This window comes from Gorilla gorilla, chromosome 1, assembly GCF_029281585.2.
Source record: "Gorilla gorilla gorilla isolate KB3781 chromosome 1, NHGRI_mGorGor1-v2.1_pri, whole genome shotgun sequence".
Lineage (NCBI taxonomy): Eukaryota > Metazoa > Chordata > Mammalia > Primates > Hominidae > Gorilla > Gorilla gorilla.
This window is the reverse complement of record NC_073224.2, coordinates 230,229,839-230,257,232: the sequence shown is the minus strand read 5'-3', so window position 1 is coordinate 230,257,232 and position 27,394 is coordinate 230,229,839. Positions and strand designations below refer to the sequence as shown.

The 27,394-nt window shown below is 46.2% G+C and overlaps 1 protein-coding gene and 1 long non-coding RNA gene across 13 annotated transcripts in view; one reads left to right on the top strand and one right to left on the bottom strand.

The window, feature by feature from the left end:
• Positions 1–26,302, top strand: part of KIF1B (kinesin family member 1B) — a 173,699-nt gene extending 147,397 nt beyond the window's left edge. For all 12 annotated transcript variants that reach the window (XM_031010268.3, XM_031010295.3, XM_031010276.3 and 9 more), the window contains 11 exons: positions 4,826–4,940; positions 5,589–5,722; positions 7,178–7,239; positions 9,955–10,100; positions 10,264–10,503; positions 13,508–13,579; positions 15,857–15,978; positions 19,062–19,211; positions 19,600–19,792; positions 20,001–20,119; positions 21,276–26,302. In XM_031010268.3, coding sequence (XP_030866128.2) covers positions 4,826–4,940; positions 5,589–5,722; positions 7,178–7,239; positions 9,955–10,100; positions 10,264–10,503; positions 13,508–13,579; positions 15,857–15,978; positions 19,062–19,211; positions 19,600–19,792; positions 20,001–20,119; positions 21,276–21,318 — 1,396 coding nt within the window. In that variant the 3' untranslated portion in view covers positions 21,319–26,302. The remainder of the gene's footprint in view (positions 1–4,825; positions 4,941–5,588; positions 5,723–7,177; positions 7,240–9,954; positions 10,101–10,263; positions 10,504–13,507; positions 13,580–15,856; positions 15,979–19,061; positions 19,212–19,599; positions 19,793–20,000; positions 20,120–21,275) is intronic.
• LOC134757913 (uncharacterized) lies at positions 1,206–7,184 on the bottom strand. Its single transcript, XR_010132515.1, has 3 exons — positions 6,230–7,184; positions 5,318–5,363; positions 1,206–2,852 (listed from the first exon to the last, which is right to left on the bottom strand). It is a non-coding gene; the product is annotated as an uncharacterized lncRNA (long non-coding RNA).
• Positions 26,303–27,394: the final 1,092 nt, after the last annotated feature.

Genomic DNA, 27,394 nt, shown 5'->3' with positions numbered 1-27,394 from the left:
CACCTGAGGTCAGGAGTTCGAGACCAGCCTGGCCAACATGGTGAAACCCCATCTCTACTAAAAATAAAAAAATTAGCCAGGCATGGTGGTGGGCGCCTGTAATCCCAGCTACTTGGGAGGCTGAGGCAGGAGAATCGCTTAAACCCGGGAGGCGGAGGTTGCAGTGAGCCAAGATCACACCATTGCACTCCAGCCTGGGTGACGAGCGAGACTCTGTCTCAAAAAAATAAATAAATAAAATATATATATATTTTTAAATTGAATTACCACCTTTGGTGGGTATTCTAACAGAACTTGCTGCAGCAAGTCCAAAGCAGAAAAAAAAAAAAAAGAAAGAAACTTTTTTTGACAAAATAAAAAAAGAAAAAAATGAAAGAAAAATTTTTCCCTCAATACAGGAAGACTTTAGTGGAGTCAAAATTTCCTTTGTGTTAACCAGGTTTCTGCAAGTGAAATTTTCTCTTTATGTTAAGTGAAAGCTTAGCCTGAAAACAGAAATGTGAAGAGGCTTTTTTAGACAAGTTCAAAACATTTGCCTCAGTTGAAAGAGTCAGTGTCATGAAACCTCAGCAGTGGTCCTGGGAGGTGCCACGTTATGGTTTGGAACTTAATGAAGGCAGCAGCATTGATAGAAATTTCTGTCAAATATCACCAAAGTCATAAATGCTGTCACTCTAAGAAGAGGGGTTTATTTAACTTTAGCATGGATGTAACCAGCCTCAGAAATGGGACAAATAAGCCCCGCCCCTTCTAGGTACTTTGACAAAAACAGGAACACAATAAAAGAGCAGACCTCTGAAGGCTGAGGCAGGAGAATCACTTGAACCCGGCATGAGGAGGTTGCAGTGAGTCAAGATCATGCCACCCCACTCCAGCCTGGGTGACAAAAGCAAGACTCTGTCTCAAAACAAAACAAAACAAAACAAAAAAAAACAGATCTCACAATGATAGAGTCAGTTCTCAAGTGGCATCTGTTGAAGCAGTGGATATCGTCACCCAATATTAGAATATGTCTTAAACCAAATTAAAAATTTCCTTTACACAGAGTTTTATGGACACATGAAGGGTTTCCTCCTGTGTCCAGGGAGCCCAAGAACTATAGAAAGCCCTTCATTGTCCATCATTTCTGTTCCTGTTTGGGTCACTCGGTGGCTTTGTCTTTGACTTGTTAGTTGTTTCTCTATCTTCTGTGTCTTTGTAGAGAATTTTCTTTTTTTTTTTTTTTTTTTTTACATTTATTTTTTATTTTTTATTGATCATTCTTGGGTGTTTCTTGCAGAGGGGGATTTGGCAGGGTCACAGGACAATAGTGGAGGGAAGGTCAGCAGATAAACAAGTGAACAAAGTTCTCTGGTTTTCCTAGGCAGAGGACCTTGCGGCCCTCTGCAGTGTTTGTGTCCCTGGGTACTTGAGATTAGGGAGTGGTGATGACTCTTAGCGAGCATGCTGCCTTCAAGCATCTGGTTAACAAAGCACATCTTGCACCGCCCTTAATCCATTCAACCCTGAGTGGATACAGCACATGTTTCAGAGAGCACAGGGTTGGGGGTAAGGTCACAGATCAACAGGATCCCAAGGCAGAAGAATTTTTCTTAGTACAGAACAAAATGAAGTCTCCCATGTCTACCTCTTTCTACACAGACACGGCAACAATCCGATTTCCCAATCTTTTCCCCACCTTTCTCCCCTTTCTATTCCACAAAACCGCCATTGTCTTCATGGCCCGTTCTCAATGAGCTGTTGGGTACACCTCCCAGACGGGGTGGTGGCCGGGCAGAGGGGCTCCTCACTTCCCAGTAGGGGCGGCCGGGCAGAGGCGCCCCTCACCTCCCGGACGGGGCGGCTGGCCGGGCGGGGGGCTGACCCCCCCCCCCACCTCCCTCCCGGACGGGGCGGCTGGCCGGGCGGGGGGCTGACCCCCCCCACCTCCCTCCCGGACGGGGCGGCTGGCCGGGCGGGGGGCTGACACCCCCACCTCCCTCCTGGACGGGGCGGCTGGCCGGGCGGGGGGCTGACCCCCCTACCTCCCTCCCGGACGGGGCGGCTGGCCAGGCGGAGAGGCTTCTCACTTCCCAGTAGGGGCGGCCGGGCAGAGGCGCCCCTCACCTCCCGGACGGGGGCTGCTGGCCGGGCGGGGGGCTGACCCCCCCACCTCCCTCCCGGGCGAGGTGGCTGCCGGGCGGAGACGCTCCTCACTTCGCAGACGGGGTGGCTGCTGGGCGGAGGGGCTCCTCACTTCTCAGACGGGGTGGCTGCTGGGCGGAGGGGCTCCTCACTTCTCAGACGGGGCGGTTGCCAGGCAGAGGGTCTCCTCACTTCTCAGACGGGGCGGCCGGGCAGAGACGCTCCTCACATCCCGGACGGGGCGGCAGGGCAGAGGTGCTCCCCACATCTCAGACGATGGGCGGCCGGGCAGAGACGCGCCTCGCTTCCCAGACGGGGGGGCGGCCGGCCAGAGGCTGCAATCTCGGCTCTTTGGGAGGCCAAGGCAGGCGGCTGGGAGGTGGTTGTAGCGAGCCGAGATCACGCCACTGCACTCCAGCCTGGGCGCCATTGAGCACTGAGTTAACGAGACTCTGTCTGCAATCCCGGCACCTCGGGAGGCTGAGGCTGGCAGATCACTCGCGGTTAGGGGCTGGAAACCAGCCCGGCCGACACAGCAAAACCCCGTCTCCACCAAAAAAATACGAAAACCAGTCAGGCGTGGCGGCGCGCGCCTGCAATCGCAGGCACTCGGCAGGCTGAGGCAGGAGAATCAGGCAGGGAGGTTGCAGTGAGCTGAGATGGCAGCAGTACCGTCTAGCTTCGGCTCGGCATCAGAGGGAGACCGTGGAAAGAGAGGGAGAGGGAGACTGTGGGGAGAGGGAGAGGGAGAGGGAGAGGGAATTTTCTTGACCCACACTCACTGCCTCAAAGACTAGACACATTTGAGAGAGTATTAAGTACTTGAAGAAGACTTAGATCTAGAAGCAGCTATGTTAGATGATCAGACCTCATACACTGCCACTTGGAAGATGAGGTGTGGTCATGGGGTTCAGTTTCAGAAATGTGTTGTTCTCTCTGTTGATTGTTTCTGGAGGAAGAAACATGGGGATGTGTTTAGAGGGAGGATATGCCAGCTACTTATCATAGGAAGTCTAGAAAAGGCAGCCATAGTGAGGTCACTATTTGAAAAGGAGTAAGAAGGAATGTATTGGGCAGGAAAGAGTGTGCATAGACTCTTCTAGGTGAATCAGGTGAGCTGTGTTCTATCTGCGGAGAACTAGTGATGGTGGGGCAGACCAGGCATCTTCCCCTCCACTTGTCATAGGGGTCTGAGAAGGGAAACATGGGGCAGAATTGGGAATCAATCTGTAACACTGCTTTTAAACTAAGTGCCGTATTTCACATTAGACTTGCAGAACTGGAAGATTTAATGTCAATTAGAGTTAATGTTGTTTTACCAGTAGGAAAAAAAACGATATTAGAACAATAACAACAAAACAGTTTGTGGGTAACTATTAAATTAAGTTTCCATTTGTTATATAAATGTAAGATTAATTTTTCAAATGGCTTTTTTTTTTAAAGCTAACAAATGGTATTTGTCTGGCTCTAGTGTTAACAATTTATTCTCTTTTACTGAAACATCAGTTAAGAATAACCTTGTATTCTTTTATTTAAAATAAGGCTCTCGGCCAGCACAGTGGCTCACACCTATAATCCCAGCACTTTGGGAGGCCAAGGTGGGCAGAGCGCTTGAGGTCAGGAGTTTGAGACCAGCCTGGCCAACATGGTGAAACCCCTCCTCTACTAAAAACAGAAAAATTAGCTGGCGTAGTGGTGCGTGCCTATAATCCCAGCTACTCAGGAGGCTGAGTAAAGAGAATCGCTTGAACCCAAGAGGCAGAGGTTGCAGTGAGCTGAGATTGCGCCACTGGGTGACAGAGTGAAACTCCGTTTCAAAAATAAAAAATAAAATAAAATAAAATAAAATGATGCTCTTTATACTTAAACCCGTCTACCCGGTTTCTACCATTAATCCCTTCAAATATATCTGTGGCGTTTCTGAGGCCCAGCAGCACTGGATTGAATGATGTTTAGCCCTCTTGTGATGTGAAGATTGAAGCTGACAAGTTACCAAGCATTCACTTCCTGCTGTCATCATTAACTGACAGGAGAGCTTACATAGTCTTTCTTTCTTCTTTCAGTTTCTGTCCATACTCACTTATCCATTTCATCTTAATCCCTTTGATTGACCTTAACTATTTTTATGTTTATAGGCAGAGGCAGGCTTGTCAAAACAAAATTAAAAAAAGCACAACTGGCCAGGCACAGTGGTTCACGCCTGTAATCCCAGCACTTTGGGAGGCCGAGGTGGGCAGATATCTGAGGTCAGGAGTTCGAGACCAGCCTGACTAACATGGTGAAACCCTGTCTCTACTAAAAATACAAAAATTAGCCAGGCGTGGTGGCGGGCGCCTGTAATCCCAGCTACTCGGAAGGCTGAGGCAGGAGAATCACTTGAACCCGGGAGGCAGAGGTTGCAGCGATCCGAGATTGTGCCACTGCACTCCAGTATGGGCAACAGAGCAAAATTCTGTCTCAAAAAAAAAAAAAAAAGCACAACTAAGTGTTCCTTAATGATGGGTGGGGTTGGGAGCAAGAGGATGGGGACCTATCTTTTCCTCCTAGGAGATAAGGGTTCCTCTCTGTTACTAGAGTTTGATAAATTGAAAGTGTCTGTTGGTTGGCGTATGGTTCTTTAGGATGATTGACAGTGGCAGTACCTGGACTAACGTGACTTTAGCTTGTTTTGGATGATTCCCTCTTGTCTTTCTGACCTTAGGACTTTCTACCGCTTTGAGGCTGTGTGGGATAGCTCTCTGCATAACTCCCTTCTTCTGAACCGAGTGACACCCTATGGAGAAAAGATCTACATGACCTTGTCGGCCTACCTAGAGGTGAGGAGACTTGGAACTTCAGTTGATGCCAACAGTCAGCCCTGAACAGTGTGCAGGTTACAGCAGGAAGTGGTCAGCGAAGATTCCACTTGTTTTGTCCTCTTTCTTCCTCCACATCCTTAAGTTTTTCATTTTAGTATACGTTGCTAACTCTTCTGATTATATTAGATTCTATTCCTGGGTTCTGTTTACTCAAAAAATCACGTGACTCATTGCAGCTTCAGCTTTAGTAGCCTAATCACCATTGTTTGAAGAATGTGTGATTTTTAAGAAAATGTCACCTCTTGTTTTTGTAGTTGTGGACAGAGTGTAATAGTGGTTAATAGCCCAGACCCAAGACCCAGCCTGTCGGTTCAAATCCCTGTGCTGCCACTTACTTCCTCTATGTCCTTGGAGAAGCTCTCTTTGCCTCAGTTTCCTCACCTATCAGGAGAAACAACATTTACCTCAGATAAAAATAAATGCACCTCTAAGGAGTACTACCTACTCTTGCACATATTATCCATTGGGTGGCTGTTGAAATAATTGGTGGAGCTAAAATCCTTCAGTTCTCACAACTGGGACTCACTTTCCAAATACGTTCGTGTATAGACTCTAGTCACAGTACTCTGCCTGCACTTCATCAGCACCTACCCTGTCTGCTTTCAGCTGGATCATTGCATCCAGCCGGCTGTCATCACCAAGGATGTGTGCATGGTCTTCTACTCCCGAGATGCCAAGATCTCACCACCACGCTCTCTGCGTAGCCTCTTTGGCAGTGGCTACTCAAAGTCACCAGATTCGTAAGTTTTTCACACAAGTTAGTTTCCAGTTTGTTTGTTCAGTACAACAGAATCATTAGTCCTTAAGTATTCTCGGCTTACTGTCTCACGGTTAGTTTACAGTTTATGAACCATTTTGGTAACTGACACCTGGAATGTACTGACTTGCATGCTGACATTTAATAAAATGTTGATGGATGGATGAGTTATGAGGGAAGGAAGGAATATTACATTGTGAACACGTCTAAAACAATTTTGCAAAGACTAAATTTGCAAAGACTTTTAAATGTCATCATCATTATTTCTAACAAACAGTACCATTGAAATTTTCTTCTTTTTAAGATTTGTTATGCATATTTAAGGCGTACAAAATATGTCAGGAATAATACAGTGAAGGCCAGACACAGTGGCTCATGTCTGTAATCCCAGCACGTTGGGAGGCTGAGGACAGAGAATTGCTTAAGCCTAGGAGTTTGAGACCAGCCTGGGCAACACAGACCCCATCTCCACAGAAAATTTTAAAATTACCCAGGTGTGGTGACACACATCTGTAGTCCCAGCTACTCAGGAGGCTGAGGTGGGAGGATCACTTGAGCTTGGGAGGTTGAGGTTGCAGTGAGCCATGATAGAGCCACTGCACTCCAGCCTGGGTGAAACAGTGAGACCCTGTCTCAAAATTTAAAAAAAAGAAAAGAAAAAGGAAAAAAAAAAAAGAAAGAAACAATACAATGAATACCTGTGTATCATCGCCCAGCTTAAAAATAAGTGTTACTAATACAATAGAAGGTATTATACCTCCTACTACTCACAATCCCCAGAAGTTGTTGATTATCATTTCATTCTAGTCAGTTTCCCTCATATCGTCTCTCTTATAGTAAGAAAAGACAAATTTTTAGTTTTCACATTTATATTTTAAATTTTCTAGTTTATCATTCAATTTTATTCACCCTATTGAAATAAAGTGTTTAAAAGATAGAGATGAGGTGGGGCATGGTGGCTTATGCCTATAATCTCAGCACTTTTTGATGCCAAGGTGGAAGGATCACTTGAGGCCAGGAGTTCAAGACCAGCCTGGGCAACATAGTGAGACCCTATCTCTACAAAAAAATTTAAAAATTAGCTGGGTATAGTGGTGTATGCCTGAAGTCCCAATTACTCAGAAGGCTGAGGCAGAAGGATCACATTAGTCCAGGAGTTCGAGGCTGCAGTGAGTTGTGATTACATCTCTGCACTCCATCCTGGGTGACACAGGGAAACCCTATCTATAAAAAAATAAAATTGAGATGAAAGCAGACTCCTCTAGGAAAAGGTATGCTACTTAGTTTCAAAATAAGAAAAGAGCAGTGACAAATAAGAAATTCCTGGAATTATATTTGAGTCCCTGCAGAGAAGACACTATTTTAAGTAGCAGAAATTGAAATTTTCCTGTTTTTGTGCTTTAAGAGATTAAACAATTGTTTTATTTTCTTCAAATAGGAATCGAGTCACTGGCATTTACGAACTCAGCTTATGCAAAATGTCAGACACAGGTAGTCCAGGTAAGCTCTTGTGGATTGAGGAGGTGATAGTTATCTTTGTGTATGTTTCAAGTATCCTGTATTTAGGCTGGGCACGGTGGCACACACCTGTAATGCCAGCACTTTGGGAGGCCGAGGTGGGCGGATCACCTGTGGTCAGGAGTTGGAGATCAGCCTGGCCAACATGGTGAAACCCCATCTCTACTAAAAATACAAGAATTAGCCGGGTGTGGTGGCGTGTGCCTGTAGTCCTAGCTACTTGGGAGGCTGAGGCAGGAGATTTGCTTGAACCCAGGAGGCGGAGGTTGCAGTGAGCCGAGATTGTGCCACTGCACTTCAGCCTGCCTGGGCAACAGAGTGAGACTCCATCTCAAAAAAAAAATAAGTAAATAAAAAATATACTGTATTTAAAAACTGGAGAGTCTACCCAAGTAGGATAGATATAAAACCTTTTAGAAACCATGTGTGTTTTACAAGCCAGTTTGGTTGAGGAGGGGTGGTAGGAGTTACCTTTTTCAGAGTTGCAACATTGTTTGGTTTATGATGTACAATTGTATTAAGATTGTATCACAATATCACTAGGCTGTGAGTAAAATTTGAGTTAAAAAATTCATGTGGGCTGGTCTCAGTGGCTCATGCCTATAATCCCAACACTTTGGGAGGCCAAGGTGGGCAGATCATGAGGTCAGGAGTTTGAGACCAGCCTGGCCAATATGGTGAAATCCTGTCTCTACTAAAAATACAAAAATTAGCCGGGCGTGGTGGCACGCGCCTGTGGTCCCAGCTACTCAGGAGGCTGAGGCAGAAGAATCACTTGAACCCAGGAGGCGGAGGTTGCAGTGAGCCAAGTTTGTGCCACTGCTCCAGCCTGGGTGACAGAGCGAGACTGTCTCAAAAAAAAAAAAAAATTCATGTAAATTAGAATGAATTTGGTTTAGAAAACTTCATAATCATTTCTCTCCCCACTTTAGCCCAAAGAGGACTTAGCAGTATAACTTTATAGATGCTATCAGACTGCAATTTAAATTTCCCATGTTTCAGAAAGTCAAATTATTGGCTGTGCACGGTGGCTCACATGTGTAATCCCAGCACTTTGGGAGGCCAAGGCGGGTGGATCACCTGAGTCCAGGAGTTCAAGAGCAGCCTGACCAACATGGTGAAGCCCCCCTTTCTACCAAAAATACAAAAATTAGCCAGGTGTGGTGGCGCGTGCCTGTAATCCCAGCTACTCAGGAGGCTGAGGCATGAGAATTGCTTGAACCTGGGAGGCAGAGGTTACAGTGAGCCGAGATTGTGCCACTGCACCACAGCCTAGGTGACAGAGTGAGACTCAGTCTCAAAAAAGAAAAAGAAAAAGAAAATCAAATTATTAAGTCAGATTTGTTCTGTATTCTTTTTAATGTGTTTTTAAACTGCTCTTGTTCCTCTAGGTAGGCGGAGTTAAGCAGCACTTAGCATTTCTATGTTTGTAAACCGAAACATGAACAAAAGTTAAGGTTTTCTAATAGCATTTGATTAATGTGAGTTTGAGTCATTTTACAGAATATACATGGAAAACAAGTCAGGGCCCACAGGCAAGACTTAGATAAGTAAAGAAGACTTTGAGTATGAATCCAAGTAGCACCTAATTATTATACTATCCAGATAGTTTCTTGAGGAATTTTTTTAATTAATATAAATTCATGTATTTAATATGTAAAACCAGCATAATACTAAAAAAAATTAACAGGAAATAATAGAGGCTAAAGTTCTCTGTCGTCTGTCAGCCAGTGAGCTACTGAGTGTGTGTATGTGTGTGTGTATTCCCTTCCGTCTTTTTTAAAATTTTTATTTTTAGGGACAGGATCTTTTTTTTTTTTTTTTGAGACAGAGTCTTGCTCTGTCACCCAGGCTGGAGTGTGGTGGCGCCATCTTGGCTCACTGCAACCTCCGCCTCCCAGGTTCAAGCGATTCTCCTGCCTCAGCCTCCTGAGTAGCTGGGTTTGCAAGCACCCGCCACCATGCCCAGCTAATTTTTGTATTTTTAGTAGAGATGGGGTTTCACTATGTTGGCCAGGCTGGTCTCGAACTCCTGACCTCAGGTGATAGCCCACCTCAGCCTCCCAAAGTGCTGGGATTACAAGCGTGAGCCATCACGCCCGGCCCCATAGTGTATAGACTATTACAGACTATTTAATATTTCTACATTTTCACCTAACATCATAATTTTATCATTTTCTTAAATTGCATCCCAGTCTTCATAATTATCAAAGAATGTAAAACTCAGTTTTTAAAAACGTTCAGTTGCTTTGGTATTTAAACAAAATCCCATATATCTTGAGACCAAACTGTCTTAGTTTGCTATGTATAAGAATTATTAATTCGTGGCCAGGCGCGGTGGCTCACGCCTGTAATTCCAGCACTTTGGGAGGCTGAGGCGGGTGGATCACGAGGTCAGGAGATCGAGACCATCCTGGCTAACACAGTGAAACCTGGTCTCTACTAAAAATACAAAAAATTAGCTGGGCATGGTGGCGGGCATCTGTAGTCCCAGCTACTCGGGAGGCTGAGGCAGGAGAATGGCATGAACCCAGGAGGCAGAGCTTGCAGTGAGCTGAGATCACGCCACTGCACTCCAGCCTGGGCGACAGAGCGAGACTCCATCTCAAAAAAAAAAAAAGAATTATTAATTCGTTTTGACCTAAACTTGGAATTGAATTTTTTTCTGAAACAAAAACTTGTTTCCTCTTGTCTTAGGCATGCAGAGAAGGAGAAGAAAAATCTTAGATACGTCAGTGGCATATGTGCGGGGAGAAGAGAACTTAGCAGGCTGGCGGCCCCGTGGAGACAGCCTCATCCTTGAGCACCAGTGGGAGCTGGAGAAGCTGGAGCTCCTACATGAGGTATCCAGGGGTAGGGTTGCTCAGATGCAAGAACTCTCGGACAAGATTGCCAAAGTATCAGTCTTCCTCCCCGCTGCTGCATGTGATCATAGCTTTTCACTTTTCTCTCCTGAGGTCTTAACGAGCTTTGTGTTTGCTATAGCAGTAGTATTGATCTTCTCAGGTGGAAAAAACCCGCCACTTTTTGCTGCTGCGTGAGAGACTTGGTGACAGCATCCCCAAATCCCTGAGCGACTCGTTATCCCCCAGCCTCAGCAGTGGGACCCTCAGCACCTCCACCAGTATCTCCTCTCAGATCTCAACCACCACCTTTGAAAGCGCCATCACACCTAGCGAGAGCAGTGGCTACGATTCAGCAGACATCGAAAGCCTGGTGGACCGAGAGAAAGAGCTGGCTACCAAGGTGTGAATCCCTTCCTCTTTGCTGAACATCTTCCCACAAGGCTCCACAAACTAGCCTCTCAGTTTATTCATTTTCAACACCTTTGTTCGGGGTGTTTGAAGGCCTGTGATAATACTGTGAATGTAGAAATAAAAAGACGCAGTTCCTACCCTCAACAAGCTTACAGGGCCAGGCACAGTGCCTCATGCCTATTATCCCACCACTTTGGGAGGCTGAAGCAAAGGGATTGCTTGAGCCCAGGAGTTAAAGACAAGCCCAGGCTAACATAGTGAGACCTTGTCTCTACAAAAACAAAAATTAGGCCAGGCATGGTGGCTCACACCTGTAATCCCAGCACTTTGCAGGGCTGAGGCAGGTGGATTACCTGAGGTCTGGAGTTCGAGACCAGCCTGGCCAACATGGTGAAACCCTGTCTCTACTAAAAATACAAAAATTAGCCAGGCGTGGTGGCGGGCGCCTGTAATCCCAGCTACTCAGGAGGCTGAGGCAGGAGAATTGCTTGAACCCAGGAGGCGGAGATTGCAGTGAGCCGAGATAGCTCCACTGTGCTCCAGCCTGAGCGACAGAGTGACACTCCATCTCAAAAAATAAAATAAAATAATAAAAAATTAAAACATTAAAAAATATAAAGGTTGCAGAATATTAGGTCACAAGCATATAATAGAGGTGTGTGTTTCAAATGCTATGGGAGTCAGAGGAGAAGTGTCTATAGTGGGGAGCTCATGAGCTGACCTTGGAAGGATGCGCAGGAGGGAGGCAGCAGTGTCGACACCCGCGTGATCAGGAGGGAGGCAGCGGTGTCCTGCGTGATCAGGAGGGAGGCAGCGGTGTCCTGCGTGATCAGGAGGGAGGCAGCGGTGTCCTGCGTGATCAGGAGGGAGGCAGCGGTGTCCTGCGTGATCAGGAGGGAGGCAGCGGTGTCCTGCGTGATCAGGAGGGAGGCAGCGGTGTCCTGCGTGATCAGGAGGGAGGCAGCGGTGTCCTGCGTGATCAGGAGGGAGGCAGCGGTGTCCTGCGTGATCAGGAGGGAGGCAGCGGTGTCCTGCGTGATCAGGAGGGAGGCAGCGGTGTCCTGCATGATCAGTCTTGGGGAATTCACGTGGGACTGGAACAGGAGGTGTGGAGTGAAGAATCTTGTATACTGCACTGAAGAGTTTAGAGTGGATGATGGGAGCAAGGCAGAAATATGTTAAACAGGTATTTGTGTTTTAGAAAGATTTCTGGCGAAGGGGTGGTGGCTCACGCCTGTAATCCCACCACTTTGAGAGGCCGAGGCAGGTGGATCACAAGGTCAGGAGATCGAGACCATCCTGGCCAACATGGTGAAACCTCGTGTCTACTAAAAATACAAAAATTAGCCGAACGTGGTGGCGTGCGTCTGTAGTCCCAGCTACTAAGGAGGCTGAGGCAGGAGAATCGCTTGAACCCGGGACGCAGAGGCTGCAGTGAGCCGAGATCGCGCCACTGCACTCCAGCCTGGGCAACAGAGTGAGACGCCATCTCAAAAAAAATATATATTTCTCTGGCAGCAATAAAGAGAATGGATTGATGGTGAAGAGATACGCTGAGGAAGGGAGAATTCTTTATCTTTATTACAGTAATCCGATGAGAAATGATAAAAGCTTTTTAAAATTTTATTTTTTTTGAGATGGAGTCTCACTCCTGTCACACAGGCTGGGATGCAGTGGCGTGATCTTGGCTCACTGCAACCTCCACTTCCCAGGTTCAAGCGATTCTCCTTCCTCAGCCTTCCAAGTAGCTTGGAGTACAGGCATGTGCCACCACACCTGGCTAATTTTTGTACTTTTAATAGAGACAGAGTTTCACCATGTTGGCCAGGCTGGTCTTGAACTCCTGACCTCAGGTGATCCACCCGCCTCAGCCTCCCAAAGTGCTAGGATTACAGGTGTGTGGACGCCCAGCCAGATAAAAGGTTTTTAAAGAAGGCAGAGGTGGCTGGGTGCGGTGGCACACGCCTGGAATCCCAGCACTTTGGGAGGCTGAGGCGGGTGGATTGTGAGGTCAAGAGATCACTATGATGTTTTTATTTTTTATTTTTATCTTTATTAATTTTTTTTTTTTTTTTTTTTGAGATGGAGTCTTGCTCTGTGGCCCACGCTGGAGTGCAGTGGCGCGATCTCGGCTCACTGCAGCCTTCACCTCCCAGGTTCAAGCGGTTCTTCTGCCTTAGCCTCCTGAGTAGCTGGGATTACAGGTGTGCACCACCATGCCCAGCTCATTTTTTGTAGGTGTTTTTTTTGTTTGTTTGTTTGTTTTTTGGAGAGGGGATGGAGTCTTACTCTGCTGCCAGGCTAGAGTGCAGTGGTATGATCTCAGCTCACTGCAACCTCCACTTCCTGGGTTCAAGTGATTCTCCTTCCTCAGCCTCCCGAGTAGCTGGGATTACAGGTGCCCACCATGACGCCCAGCTAATTTTTGTATTTTTAGTAGTGATGGGGTTTCACCATGTTGGCCAGGATGATCTCCATCTCCTGACCTCGTGATCCACCTGCCTCAGCCTCCCAAAGTGCTGGGATTACAGGTATGAGCCATCACACCCAGCCAGAACCACGGTGTTTTTAGTAATTCACTTTGGTAATCTTGAGAAAGGCTTTTTTAAGCCACTTGCTTTATCTTTATTAGACATACATAGAACTTCCCTTGCTATATACTTAGTTCTAATTTCTAGAGCTGTTTGGGCAACATTGGAGCTGCACTGTGGGTTTAGGACATGTTATTTCCCCTCCTGCCTTGTATCCAAGGCTTCATTTAGTCATTGAGGTTTTTGTTTGTTTGTTTTTAAATTTACTGATTTATTAGAAAGGACAGTGCAAAGGAGACCAATGAACGGCAGATGGATGAATGCATAGGGAGAGGAGATGTGGAGCTTCCATGCCCTTCCCGGGAACTCAGCCCTTCAGGAGCCTCCACGTAGTCAGCTATCCCAAGGCTCCTGGCTGTTGACATTTTATGTTCAGCTTGCACTTCTCTTTCTCTTCTTTAGTGCCTGCAACTTCTCACCCACACTTTCAACAGAGAATTCAGCCAGGTGCACGGCAGCATCAGTGACTGTAAGGTGAGCACATTGACTGTAATTTTTAGCCAGTGTGTTGATAACTGATTTCTCCACAGCAGCCCAGATTACCTATTCCTGGTTTTTGCTGCTTTTAAGCAACTTGTCATGGGCATAGCATTGTATTTGAAAATTTATGACATACTGCTCTGGTATTCATTCTAATTTTTCAGAGTCTGAACACTGACTTCTGAAGATAAAAGTACTCCTTTGTGTCTCTTAGAGTGATTATCAGATGGGAAACATTTTGGCTTTTTCATGACTCCTTTGGAGGAGAATATTCTATGGGGAGGTGGTATGTTATTCTATGCCAGGGTACAAGGAAACCCTGAGGTTCCTGGTGGCATAAAGTTTTATTGACTTCAACAAAGAGTGAAGTAAACACTTCAGAGAATTTCTGTGTTACTCACTCAATTCTAGTCAGCTTGACCTTAAACCCTCCCGGCTCATTCCTGCGTTGGGGTCTTTGCACACCTACTATTTCTTTGCCTGGAATTGCCTTTCTCCAGGTATTGCCATGGTTGGCTCCCTTACCTCTTTCATTTTTCTACTCCATTATCACCTCCTGTGAGTCGACTCTGTTAACACCTGATAATAAATCTGACAGCTGTCTGAAACTTTCTACCTACCCCTCTTTCCTGCTTTATTTTTTGCTATAGCACTAATTACTACCTGATGCTTTTTAAAGTGTTTGTTGAGTGGTTTATTGTCTGTCTTAAGCTCTAGGGAGGCAGATCCTCTGCCATATTATTAGAACAATGCCTAGTACATGGAAGGTGCACCACTGTAATACCACTTATATTAATTCAGAGGCTGGGTGTGGTGGTGCATACCTTTAATCCCAGCACTTTGGGAGGCCAAGATGAGGGGATCGCTTGAGGCCAATAGGTTGAGACCAGCCTGGGCAATATAGCACAAATACCCTATCTCTACAAAAAAATTTTTGAAAAATTAGCCAAATGTGGTGGTACACACCTATAGTCCTAGCTACTCAGGAGGCCAAGGCAGGATTGCCTGAGCCCGGGAGTTTGAGGCTGCAGTGAGGTATGATTGTGCCATTGCACCCCAACCTGTGTGACAGTATTTTTTTGTCTCTTAATAACGGATTGGGGGACCGGCTGCGGTGGCTCATGCCTGTAATCCCAACACCTTGGGAGGCCAAGGCGGGAAGATCACCTGAGGTCGGGAGTTTGCGACCAGCCTGACCAACATGGAGAAACCCCATCTCTACTAAAAATACAAAATTAGCCGGATACGATGGCACATGCCTGTAATCCCAGCTACTCAGGAGGCTGTGGCAGAATTGCTTGAACCTGGGAGGTGGAGGTTGCGGTGAGCCGAGATCGCACCACTGCACTCCAGTCTGGGTGACAGAGCGAGACTTTGTCTCTCCAAAAATAAATAAATAAAGATAATGCAGGAGAGGCCAGTGACAGTGGCTCACATCTGTAATCCTGCCAGCTTGGGAGGTCAAGGTCGATGGATCTCTTGAGGCCAAGAGTTCAAGACGAGCCTGGGCAACATGACAAAAACCCCATCTCCACAAAAAAAATACAAAAATTAGTTGGGTGTGGTGGTGTACACCTGTAGTCCCAGCTACTCAGGAAGCTGAGATGGGAGGATCACTTGAGTCCTGGAGGCTGAGGCTACAGTGAGCCAACATCGCACCACTGCACTCCAGCCTGGTAGACATAGCAAGACCTTATCTCAAAAAAGAAAATAATAATAAGAAGAAGAAGAAGAAGAGGAAGAAGAAGAAGACATAGCAAGACCTTATCTCGAGAAAGAAAATAATAATAATAATAATAACGACAACAGTAATAATAATGCAGGAGGGCAGTCGGAACATAAAAAACCAACCTTGCCCCTTTTATAAATGTCTTGATTCTTAGTGTGGCACTTAGGCCGTACAATATTTGTAGGCTTGTTTTTTTTCTTTTTTGAAAATATTTTCACCAGTTGTGGTGGTACACGCTTGTAGTCCCAGGTACTCAGGAAGCCAGGGCACAGGAGGATCACTGGAGCCCAGGAGTTGGAGGCCACAGGAAGCTAGGATTGCATCACTGCCCTCCAGCCTGGGCAATAGAGCAAGGCCTTGTCTCTTAAAATTTTACCTGTGTATTTATTTATTGATAAATTATGTATAGGCTTATTTTCTTAAATGACCTTCTGAAACAAGATGTATCAAAGTGAGGTTCTGGTTGTTGAAACTCCCTATTGTTATTGTAGAGGCAGCTTTTTTCAGCTGAATGTAACTTGTAGTGTTCGGTTTGCTTCCAGTTGTCTGATATCTCTCCAATTGGAAGGGATCCCTCTGAGTCCAGTTTCAGCAGTGCCACCCTCACTCCCTCCTCCACCTGTCCCTCTCTGGTAGACTCTAGGAGCAACTCTCTGGATCAGAAGTAAGTACCCAGATTGCACTGAGAGAAGTCAATCTAAGAACCAAGGTAAATGTCAACCTTCCTCTAGCTCAATGGTTCTTGACTGAAGGCAGCACCTTCTCCCTAGGCAGCATTTGGAAATGTGTGGGAGCCTTTTTGGCTATCACAGTGACTGGAGAGGTGCTAGCTACTGGCATCTCTTCACATCATAGCTTACTAACCTTCTGCATCATCAACTCATCATGACTGTCTTCTTCATCCCTTTCTGCTAGTTTTGTCCTCCATTCCTACCCCTGCTTGTCTCCCTAGTCATAATACCAGACATAGGAAGTGCTATCTTGGGAAAAATATTTTGAAACTGTTTTGGAAAAAAATATTTTGATTCCACAGCAAATTATGTAGGTAAGAAAAATAAAGACAAGGCTAGGTGAGGTGGCTCCCAGCACTTTCGGATGCCAAGTCAGGAGGATTGCTTGAGGCTGGGAGTTCGAGACCAGGCTGGGCAACATAGCGATATGCCGTCTCTACAAAAAATAAATAAGATACCCAGGTGTGGTGGTCTGTGCCTGTGGTCCCAGCTACTCGGGAGGCTGAAGTGGGAGGATTGCTTGAATCCAGGAGTTCAAGGTTGCAGTGAGGTTTTATTATTGCACCACTGCATTCCACCCTGGGCGACAGAGCAAGACCCTGTCCCTAAAAAAAAAAAAGAAAAAAGACAAATGTAGTCTAGAGTCCATGATTCATCATCATAATCCGTTCTTTGCAACACACCCTCTTGTGCATCTCCATCAATTATGCTCACCTGGTTATCATCCACCTGTCTATCTTATTGTACCAACACTGACACAGGCAAAGGTGGCTGGAGAAAATAACACAACCAGGTAATTTCATTAAATTTAGGATGCCACAGACTGTAGGGACTATTCTGTGCCACTGAGAGAAGAAGAAAAAGCATTGACAACTAACTTAAGCATGCCATCAATTATAAGATGAATCCCAATTTAAGAAATGGTGGCTGAGTGCAGTGGCTCATACCTGTAATCCCAGCACTTTCAGGGGCTGAGGTGGGAGGATTGCTTCAGCCCACAAGTTTGAGACCAGCCTGGGCAACATAGGGAGACCCCCATCTCTACAAAAAATAAATAAAATAGTTGGACATGATGGCATGCGCCTGCAGTTCCAGCTACTCAGGAGGCTCACATGGGAGGATTGCTTGAGCCCAGGAGGTTGAGGCTGCAGTGAGCCATGGTTGCACCATTGCACTCCAGCCTGGGTGACAGAGCAAGAAATCAGCCAGGCATAGGGGCATGTACCTGTAATCCCAGCTACTGGGGAGGCTGAGGCAGGAGAATGGCGTGAACCTGGGAGGCGGAGGTTGCAGTGAGCCGAGATTGCGCCGCTGCACGCCAGCTTGGGTGACAGAGCGAGACTCGTCTTGCTCTGTCGCCCAGGCTGGCGTGCAGCGGCGCAATCTCGGCTCACTGTAAGCTCCGCCTCCCAGGTTCACGCCATTCTCCTGCTTCAGCCTCCCGAGTAGCTGGGACTACAGGTGTCTGCCACCACACCCAGCTAATTTTTTATTTTATTTTATTTATTTATTTACTTTTGAGATGGAGTTTTGCTCTCGTTGCCCAGGCCAGAGTGTAGTGGCGCAATCTTGGCTCACTGTAACCTCCGCCTTCCAGTTTCAAGTGATTCTCCTGCCTCAGCCTCCAAAGTAGCTGGGATTACAGGCGCCCGCCACCATTCCCAGCTATTTTTTTTTTATTTTTAGTAGAGATCGGGTTTCACCATTTTGGTCAGGCTAGTCTCAAACTGCTGACCTTGTGATCCACCTGCCTCGACCTCCCAAAGTGCTGGGATTACAGGCGTGATCCACTGCACCCGGCCACACCCAGCTAATTTTTTGTATTTTTAGTAGAGATGGGGTTTCACCGTGTTAGCCAGGATGGTCTTGGTCTCCTGACCTCATGATCTGCCAGCCTCAGCCTCCCAAAGTGCTGGGATTACAGGCGTGAGCCACTGCGCCCGGCCTTTTTTTTTTTTTTTTTTGAGACAGAGTCTCACTCTGTCGCCCAGGCTGGAGTGCTGCAACCTCTGCCTCCCAGGTTCAAGTAATTCTCGTGCCTCAGCCTCCTGGGTAGCTGGGATTACAGGGGCCTGCCACCATGCCCAGCTAATTTTTGTATTTTTAGTAGAGATGGGGTTTCGCCATGTTGGTCAGGCTGGTCTCCAACTCCTGACCTCAGGTGATCTGCCTACCTCGGCCTCCCAAAGTGCTGGGATTACAGGTGTGAGCCACTGCACCCAGCTAACTTGATTTCAAAAAAAAAAAAAAAAAAAAAGAATGAAGTATGAAAAAAAAGTTAAAATGGGCTTTTTAGATTTTGTGAGATACAATGCTATGTTACTCTACAAAGATATCTAGCAATACAGAGTATAGGAATTTATTTCTCACACAGTAGTCAAGAGGGCTGGTCCAGGTCCAGGTCAGTGGTGCAGGTCTTCTCTGCACAGCCGTTCAGGAACCCTGGGTCTTCCCATTTGTTTGCTTTTTCTGCCATTTTCTAAGGCAGTGGGCCTCTGAGACTTCAGTGTACATCATCATCCCCTGGGAGGCTTGCTGAAGCCCCCATGGCTCAACCCCACCCAGAGTTTCTCGTTCCGTAGGTCTGGCTTGGAGTCTAAAAATTTGAGTTTTTGAACAGTTTCCCAGGTGAAGCTGATGCTGCTGGCTGGGAGCACACTTTGAGAAACATCGCTTTTGGTGTGGCCATGGGACTAAAAAGAAACATATAAAGGAATAGAGTTCATATTCCAGATAATGTGTTCAGAGGGCTTTAATATAGGCAGAGAGACTGTGTGACCCAGTGGCCATCAATGGTCAATTTCCTTTCATAACTTCAGAAGGATGACACCAGTTGAACGCAGAGTTAACTTTCTGAAGCCAGCTTGTCTCCTCAGCTGAGCTCTCTGCAACTCAAGTTTGCAGCTGGGGTTTAGGGAGGGGCATTGTGTTCCTCCCAGTGAAACAGTACTCAGTATGCCTTGATTGTAACTGATTCTCTTGTTACCCTTTTCTTTCTAATCTCTCTATTTTAAAGGACCCCAGAAGCCAATTCCCGGGCCTCTAGTCCCTGCCCAGAATTTGAACAGTTTCAGATTGTCCCAGCTGTGGAAACGCCCTATTTGGCCCGAGCAGGAAAAAACGAATTTCTCAATCTTGTTCCAGATATTGAAGAAATTAGACCAGGGTGAGTACTATATTGAGCAGGAATGCCAGCTATAAAAAACAAATCCACAAGAAGAAGTGACTGGCCAGCTCTTCCCTGTGAGGTCTGTACTGTAGTCTGATGCAATCTGTACTGTAGTCTGATGCAAGTTGAGTCTGGGGTGAGAGGGCCAGCCTGGGTTTCTCCAGTTGGGTCTCATAATGCATCTGCACCCTGGCGCAGCATGTTGCCATGGCACGGTTTCGCTTTTGCTGTATTACTTTGGCAGATAAGATTCTAGGCCAAATAGGTCATTTGCCTGTTTCATCGAATCTAAGGATTTGGCCTAGGTGTGGCGTATTTTGATGGTCCTCAGCACGATTATTTTCTTTTTGTGAGAAACTAACTTTTGTCATATTGTCGTTTTTAGCTCAGTGGTCTCTAAGAAAGGATACCTTCATTTCAAGGAGCCTCTTTACAGTAACTGGGCTAAACATTTTGTTGTCGTCCGTCGGCCTTATGTCTTCATCTATAACAGTGACAAAGACCCTGTGGAGCGTGGAATCATTAACCTGTCCACAGCACAGGTGGAGTACAGTGAGGATCAGCAGGCCATGGTGAAGGTCCGTCCTGCCCTGCCTTGGTTTCTTATTGCCACATGTGCCCTTCCCTTTTGATTTCTGCACTCTCTGTTACGTGGTGTGAAATTTCCCCTTTCTCTCTGGTTTTGAACTTCCTTTGTGAAGTGCTATATGCCTTGGGAATATGGCAAGGCAGTCCCCATTGCTGTCTCTGTAGTAACTTTCTTGTCTACCTGCATTTTTCTTTTAGACACCAAACACCTTTGCTGTCTGCACAAAGCACCGTGGGGTCCTTTTGCAGGCCCTCAATGACAAAGACATGAACGACTGGTTGTATGCCTTCAACCCACTTCTAGCTGGCACAATACGGTAAGAAGTTGTTTTTGTTGTTGTTGTCGTTGTTGTTTTTGAGACGGAGTCTCACTCTTTCTCCCTGAAGTGCAGTGGCTTGGTCTTGGCTCACTGCAACCTCTGCCCCCTGGTTCAAGCGATTCTCCTGACTCAGCCTCCCCAATAGCTGAGACTACAGGCACATGCCACCATGCCTGGCTAATTTTTGTATTTTTTGTAGAGACGGGGTTTTACCACAATGGCCAGGCTGGTCTCAAACTCCTGACCTCAAGTAATCCACCCACCTCAGCCTCCCAAAGTGCTGGGATTACAGGCGTGAGCCACTGCACCCAGCCTAGAAGTTGTTCTGTGTTTTCTTTCTCTCTTTGGCTTTTGGCTTCAGGAATATCAGGATAAATAGGAAAGGAAGAATTTTTCTTTTCTTTTTTTTTTTTTTTGAGATGGAGTTTTGCTCTTGTGTGGCCCAGGCTGGAGTGCAGTGGCATGATATCGGCTCACCGCAACCTCCACCTCCCAGGTTCAAGCCATTCTTCTGCCTCAGTCTCCTGAGTAGCTAGGATTACAGGTGCCCGCCACCACACCCAGCTAATTTTTTTTTTTTTTTGTATTTTTAGTAGAGATGGGGTTTCACCATGTTGGCCAGGCTGGTCTTGAACTCCTGACCTCAGGTGATCCACCCTCCTCGGCCTCCCAAAGTGCTGGGATTACAAGCGTGAGCCACCACATCTGGCTTGAAAGGAAGTATTTTTCAAAATAAATTTAAAAGAGAGGAAGGACAGCAGTGTAAATTGGTTGTGGGGTGGTAATGAGGCCTCTGCATCTTGTAAGGCATTGTCATGTTCTGAACCACCAGGGATACTCTGGTCACACATGTGCACCAATTATTTTTCTTCTTTGTCTTTTTGTTCTCAAGAGTTCTAAAGATGGGGCTCAGGGGAGAGAGTAAAGGGAGGACAGTGAGAACCTTAATGGTCTCCCAACCTCCAGCCCTGTGATTCAGCCTCAGGTTCTGAGGGCTTGTGTCACAGGGTCCCGGAGTAGATGGCTTAGAGGACTAGGCCTGCAGTGCCAAATAGGAAGATGCTCCAGGAGGGAGCCTCAGAGGGAGAGGACTGTGAGGGGACAACACTTGTACCCAGACTTCTAATCCTACCTCCCCGTTTGTCCCCCATAGGTCAAAGCTTTCCCGCAGATGCCCGAGCCAGTCGAAATACTAAGTGACTCTGCCGAGTGCCCTCACTCGCCTTCGAGAGATAAAGAAAGCGTTACCTCTCATTTCTCTTTGTGATTCTTGACGGTGACTCTTGTATGTAATCCTGTGGCTTAACTACTTCTCCCTCCTTGTCCAGCACTTTTCTAGCTCTCCTGTTCCCCATCTCCATTGCTCTGTACTCCTTTCTTTTTTCTTGTGCTGAGAATCTTGTTAGTAGCATGTGGCCTAACAAAAGGAAAAAATGTTTTTAAACACACACACACACACAACACACACACATACACAGACAAAAACACAAAAACTCTGAGGGGATCTGGTGAATCTCCAAATTATTGTGGGTGTACTTTGGCTTCCTTTTGTATAATAGGTCCCCATCATGACCACCTCTGATGTCTGTGCTGCTGTCACCAGGCACCTTTGTTTTTCAAGACAACATACTTTTTTTTTCTTTTCTCTGTTTGTGATATCACTTTAATTTTTCTTGGGTGGCTTAGAGACTAAGGGAGGAGACATCTGGCCTTTTTAGAACCTGAGAGGAAAAAAAGAGTCTTTTTTTCCCCTCTGTCTCTTTTTGCCATGGCTAATCCCTGCATTTCCATTCAGGGAAAAGGTGGTAGTGAGCATAGAACTAGAACAGTTATATTCTGAGTCAAAGTTGGGGCTTTTTACAGCATAATTATGGAATTTTTCTTTACTGGTAGAGAGGAGACGAGAGGCTTTTTCAGTGGGCCTGGGACAGTGGCTGCTCTTGACCTTGTGTGAAGGGAAATGCCAAGGATGCTTCTGGTGGACTTCAGGAGACCCCAGGGATGCTGGTAGCTCCTCACAGCAGGATTCCTGCCCACTGTTTTTTCTCTGTTGGGAGGGAAGCTCTTTTCTAGGAGTGTCTCAGTTCTGCTTTTGGCATTAGTGATGGTGGTGGTACAGTTGGAATTAGTGCCATGTCATACACAAATGTTCCACAAGGCGGGAGTGTTTCACTTTCTGGTGATAAACTTGATGGTCATTGTTATGATTAAGATAATGCCGGGTAGGCTGGGCACAGTGGCTCACGCCTGTAATCCAAGCACCTGGGGAGGCCAAGGCGGGCAGATCACGAGATCAGGAGTTCAAGACCAGCCTGGCCAATATGATGAAACCCCGTCTCTACTAAAAATACAAAACTAGTCGGGTATGGTGGCACATGCCTGTAATTCCAGCTGCTTGGGAGCCTGAGGCAGGAGAACTGCTTGAACCCAGGAGGCAGAGGTTGCAGTGAGCCAAGATCGCGCTATTGCACTCCAGCCTAGGTGACAGAGCAAGACTCTGTCTCAGAAAAAAAAATAATAATAATGCTGAGTAGTGACCCTGTGATTGTTACAGCTCCCTTTGATCAAAGAAATATAGCTTTCAGGCATAAACCTGGAAGTCTCCCTCTGAATCCAGCAGTTGTTTTCATTGATGCTTGTCAGGTTGAAGATGCTTTCAGTGATGCTCTCTATACTCATAAATAAGCAAATGTGGCAGGCTTTGCTTTCTGGATCCCAGGATTAAAACTAACCGTGACCACTACTCCAAACAAAACACAATATGCCTAGGGGCACAGATGAGCGTCCAGGGAGCCCGGGCCCCAGGCTTTGTTGCGTGTTCCCTGCTCCTTTCCATCTGGTGTGGAAACACTGCCCAGGGAGAAAGGAGGAAGCTCACTGTGGACAGTCTTCTTTCCTTCTGACAGACCAGGTCATCTGGCTTCCGAGATCATCAGAGAAGATAAGTCTGTCTCTTTCAGCTGCCAGTAAGTTTTCCAGGATGAGAGGGGAAAAAGAAAGCCTCCAGTGACTTCAGTTGCTTTGCCAGTTGTCTTGGGATTGTTTTACACCATCCTTTACTTCCCTTGCTCAGACCTTTCTGTTTCACCATTGCTCAGGCATTCAGGAAAGTATCTGCTCACTCCCACTTGGTGAGTCCTCGGCCTTGAGGTTGCTGACTCTCAGGCGTTAGGCAGCTGGATGACTTCCCGCTTCATGCAGCAAAGGCCAGGGGCTTGTGCGCCTCTGCAGAGTTGTTGCTAGGAAGACTTGTGTCATCATCCACAACCTTGTTTCTCACTTCCTGGTTGGGCTCATCTCTGAAGAACAGGTCTCCCAGCTTCGCTCCTTATCACTGCATTGTGAAGAGGAGGAAAAGTGAATCACGGAGAGAGAAAGGAAAGGATAGAATCACAGGCTGCGTCTGTACCTGAAAAGTGACCCGCGGAAACTCTATGGCAGATTTTTTTTTTTAACTTTCTTCTTCCTGTTAAAACATAGGTCACTAACTGTGATGTTATTCGTTTTCTAAGTGGTATGTGAGATTTTCTAATGTAGTTAGAAGTTTCATTGTCTGATGGACACAATATGCCCTTCCGGTTCTATTCAAACCAGCAGGATCTGTCGGTGCTTAGAGATGGCTGCCTGGACTGGAATCAAATCTAATTTCAGGGAAATGAAGATGGAATTTGAAGGTCACTTTTAAAATTAAGTCATTGATGCTGCTGTTACAAAGTGTGACAGAGGATCCATGTCTGTGACACAGGACGGTGGGAAGCCTGAGAGAGTGAAATTATGTGATACACTGAAATGACTTTTGTTTTTCTTCTAACTCATACAAAACTGGTTTGGAAAGTCTTTGCTTTGGAAGCGTCAGACATTAGAACAGGCCAAACTGGACTGTCTGTTCATAGCGTGCCTGAATAAGAAGGCCTCTTAGGGAGCCAGAGGGAGCAGAGTGGTCGTGTCCTGCGTACTCTTCACCCTCTGGGGTGCCCCTGCTGCGGCTGGCAGGTGCAGACAGCCTTTGCTGGTCCCCAGCACGTCCAGGGTGGGTGCTCCCTTGCCCGAGAGAACCATCCCCACTGTGAGGCTGTGAGAGATTTGTGGCAGGAACTGTTTATGAGGCTCTAGTTGTTGCTATTGTGGCGGGAAAGTTAAGAAACATAGCCCTTAAGGAAACCACCTTTATTTATTTTCTTAAAGCACGCCTTTAAATAAGCAAAAACTTTAAAAGGCAGGAAAGAGAATTCTTAGGCAAATTCAGAGAAATAAGTGCTAGTTAAAACTAATCACCTCCTCCTTTCTGTCTCTCATCCTCCTTTCTCCCATCAAAGCAAAATATGGCCTCACCACCAGCCCCAAATCAGTGCTCAGACCCTCTCTGTGTCTGTGTGCCCTCCTGGGAGTCAGTCAGCGCTCAGGCCAGGACTGTGCAGGGCCAGCCAGCCCATGCGCTAGTCAGGAGCACAGGCAAGGGGTGCTTGTGGCAGTGGCCGGGCACCTGAGCCCCAGCTCGTTGTTAAACGTGCTGACGGCAAGGGGCAATGGAGTGAGTTTCCCAACTAAGAAACCACTATCATATGATACATTTTTTCCCTTCAGTCACATAGACTTCAGACAACTGCTCCTATTTTTTATGGATTTTTCAGCTCATTTCAGATGAAGGAACTAAGTCATTGTGAACTGTCTCTTGAGATCTAAAAACAAGATGACTTTTCCTGGCACATATTCCAAAGCAAAGACGTTGTTGCCTGCTGCTTATTGTCTAATTTACAGGGATATTTAATTTTGTCAGGTCTATGTATATTTATCCAGCTATACTTACTTGCACAGTGGATTGGAGAGAAAGGATTCTCCAGTGTGCACACTCATCGGTACTCTTTCTGCATTTCCCTCGTGCTGTGTCCCGCTCGGGTTCCAATGGACAGTATCAGGGCTTGTTTGACTTGGGTCTTTCAGTTTTCCTTTCAGTTCCCTTTTAAAAATGTGATTGTTAACCTGCCCCTTAAAAGGTTCAACCGGGTGTGGTGGCTCACGCCTGTAATCCCAGCACATTGGGAGGCCAAGGCAGGTGGATCACCTGAGGTCAGGAGTTTGAGACCAGCCTGGCCAACATGGTGAAACCCCGTCTCTACTAAAAATACAAAAAGTAGCCAGGCGTGGTGGCGTGTGCCTGTAGTCCCAGCTACTTGGGAGGCTGAGGCAGGAGAATAGCTTGAACCTGAGAGGTGGAGGCTGCAGTGAGTTGAGACTGCACCATTGCACTCCAGCCTGGGTGACAGAGCAGGACTCCGTCTCAAAAAAAAAGAAAAGATTCATGTTGCTGCTGCTCCCAGAAGGTTTGCTGGATGTGTTTACATAGGACTCTAACTTGTGTGCACTACAGTTGTTCACCAGGGCCAGTGATTCACCCCAGTGTATGGCCAGACCATGACTGTGTGTAGCAGGAATGTTTTAATTTGTGCTTCCTTAGTAAATTGAAATATCAGCTGAGAGATTATTTGCTGCTGTTGTTCAAAAGGCCATTTATGAAGTTAGTATTTGAGCCCCATAAGATCTTTAAAAAGCCTCCAATCATTTAAAGGAAGAAATCAGAGTTGCTATAAAATTCAGTAAAAAGCTCACAGCCAAACGGCTGTGCTCAGATGGAAAGTCTGAGCTGAGGTTGGTCTCTTGCCAAACCGTGGCTGTTGTGTGTTGTTCGTCATGTCTTCGAGTTCATTTTTTTTCATTCTGCCTATTCTGGCATCAGTTCACTTGAGGAGTCCCTCAGCCTTCTTGTATTTAAGGCATTGTCTTAGACTTTGTGGCTCTAAAGTACCTGTCTGTTGAGATTTCAAGTCTCTTGTCACCATCCTCACACATGACAACAAAACCCATAATGCATAAGTGGCCTTTTTGAACCAAGACTTTGCAAACTGATCTCTCCCCCGTGAAGGAGTTGAGCACATTAGCAACAATGTACATTAATTTTGGATTTTCATTTTCATGTTTTATTTTGTAAATATTATCTGATGTTTGGAGCTTGAGTATACAGACTGTAAATATAGTTCTTGTATTTGTACTAATTCTGATTCTTTTGCTATATAGCCTTAGATGTGCAATGCAGACACTATCTAACTGTGTGTGGTAACCTTGCGTCACGGAGCTGTTAGTGAACGAGGTAAAAATAATAAAGGTACAGCCAGTGCATCAGAAGGCTCTCGATGTGCATTTATTCTTGCACCCCTTGAAAGGTAATTACACAAAGATTTCTTTTCTTGATTTGCAAAGATAATACCTTTCTAAGACAGAAGTCACGATATCATCGCTTAAGTGTTCCTTTCTGATATTCAAAATGGTGGTTTTTATATAACCAAGAAAGCTAATATGGTGCTGTTTCTTTGAAAGTACTTTTCTCCCAAAGATGTAAGTGGTTATTTTAGCTAGAAGATTTGTTGTTTTTCTCCTGAAGCCTCCTTGTATTCCTTCCAATAATTCTGTAGTGTTGTGTTGGCTTCTTTTTTTTTTTTTTTCTTTTTGAGACAGAGTCTTGCTCTGTCACCCATGCTGGAGTGCAGTGATGTGATCTCGGGTCACTGCAACCTCTGCCTCCTGGGTTCAAGCGATTCTCCTGCCTCAGCCTCCTGAGTAGCTGGGATTACAGGCGTGTGCCACCATGCCTGGCTAATTTTTGTATTTTTATTATTATTATTATTTTATTTATTTATTTATTTTGAGATGGAGTCTCACTCTGTCGTCCAGGCTGGAGTACAGTGGCATGATCTCGGCTCACTGCAACTTTCTACCTCCCGGGTTCAAGCGATTCTCCCTGCCTCAGCCTCCCAAGTAGCTGGGATTACAGGCGTCCATCATGCCTGGCTGATTTTATTTTTAGTAGAGAGGGGTTTCACCGTGTTGGCCAGGCTGGTCTCAAGCTCCTGACCTTGTGATCCACCCGCCTCGGCCTCCCAATGCTAGGATTACAGGCTTGAGCCACCGTGCCCGGCCTATAATTATTTTTTTGAGACGGAGTTTCACTCTTGTCACCCATGCTGGTGTGCAATGGCACCATCTCAGCTCACAGCAACCTCTGCCTCCCCAGTTCAAACAATTCTCTTTCCTCAGCCTCCCAAGTAGTTGCAATTACAGGTGCCCGCCACCACACCTGGCTAATTTTTAAAAATATTTTTAGTAGAGACGGGGTTTCAGCACATTGGCCAGACTGGTCTCAAACTCCTGACTTCAGGTGATCCGCCCACCTCGGCCTCCCAAAGTGCTGGGATTACAGGCGTGAGCCACCGTGCCTGG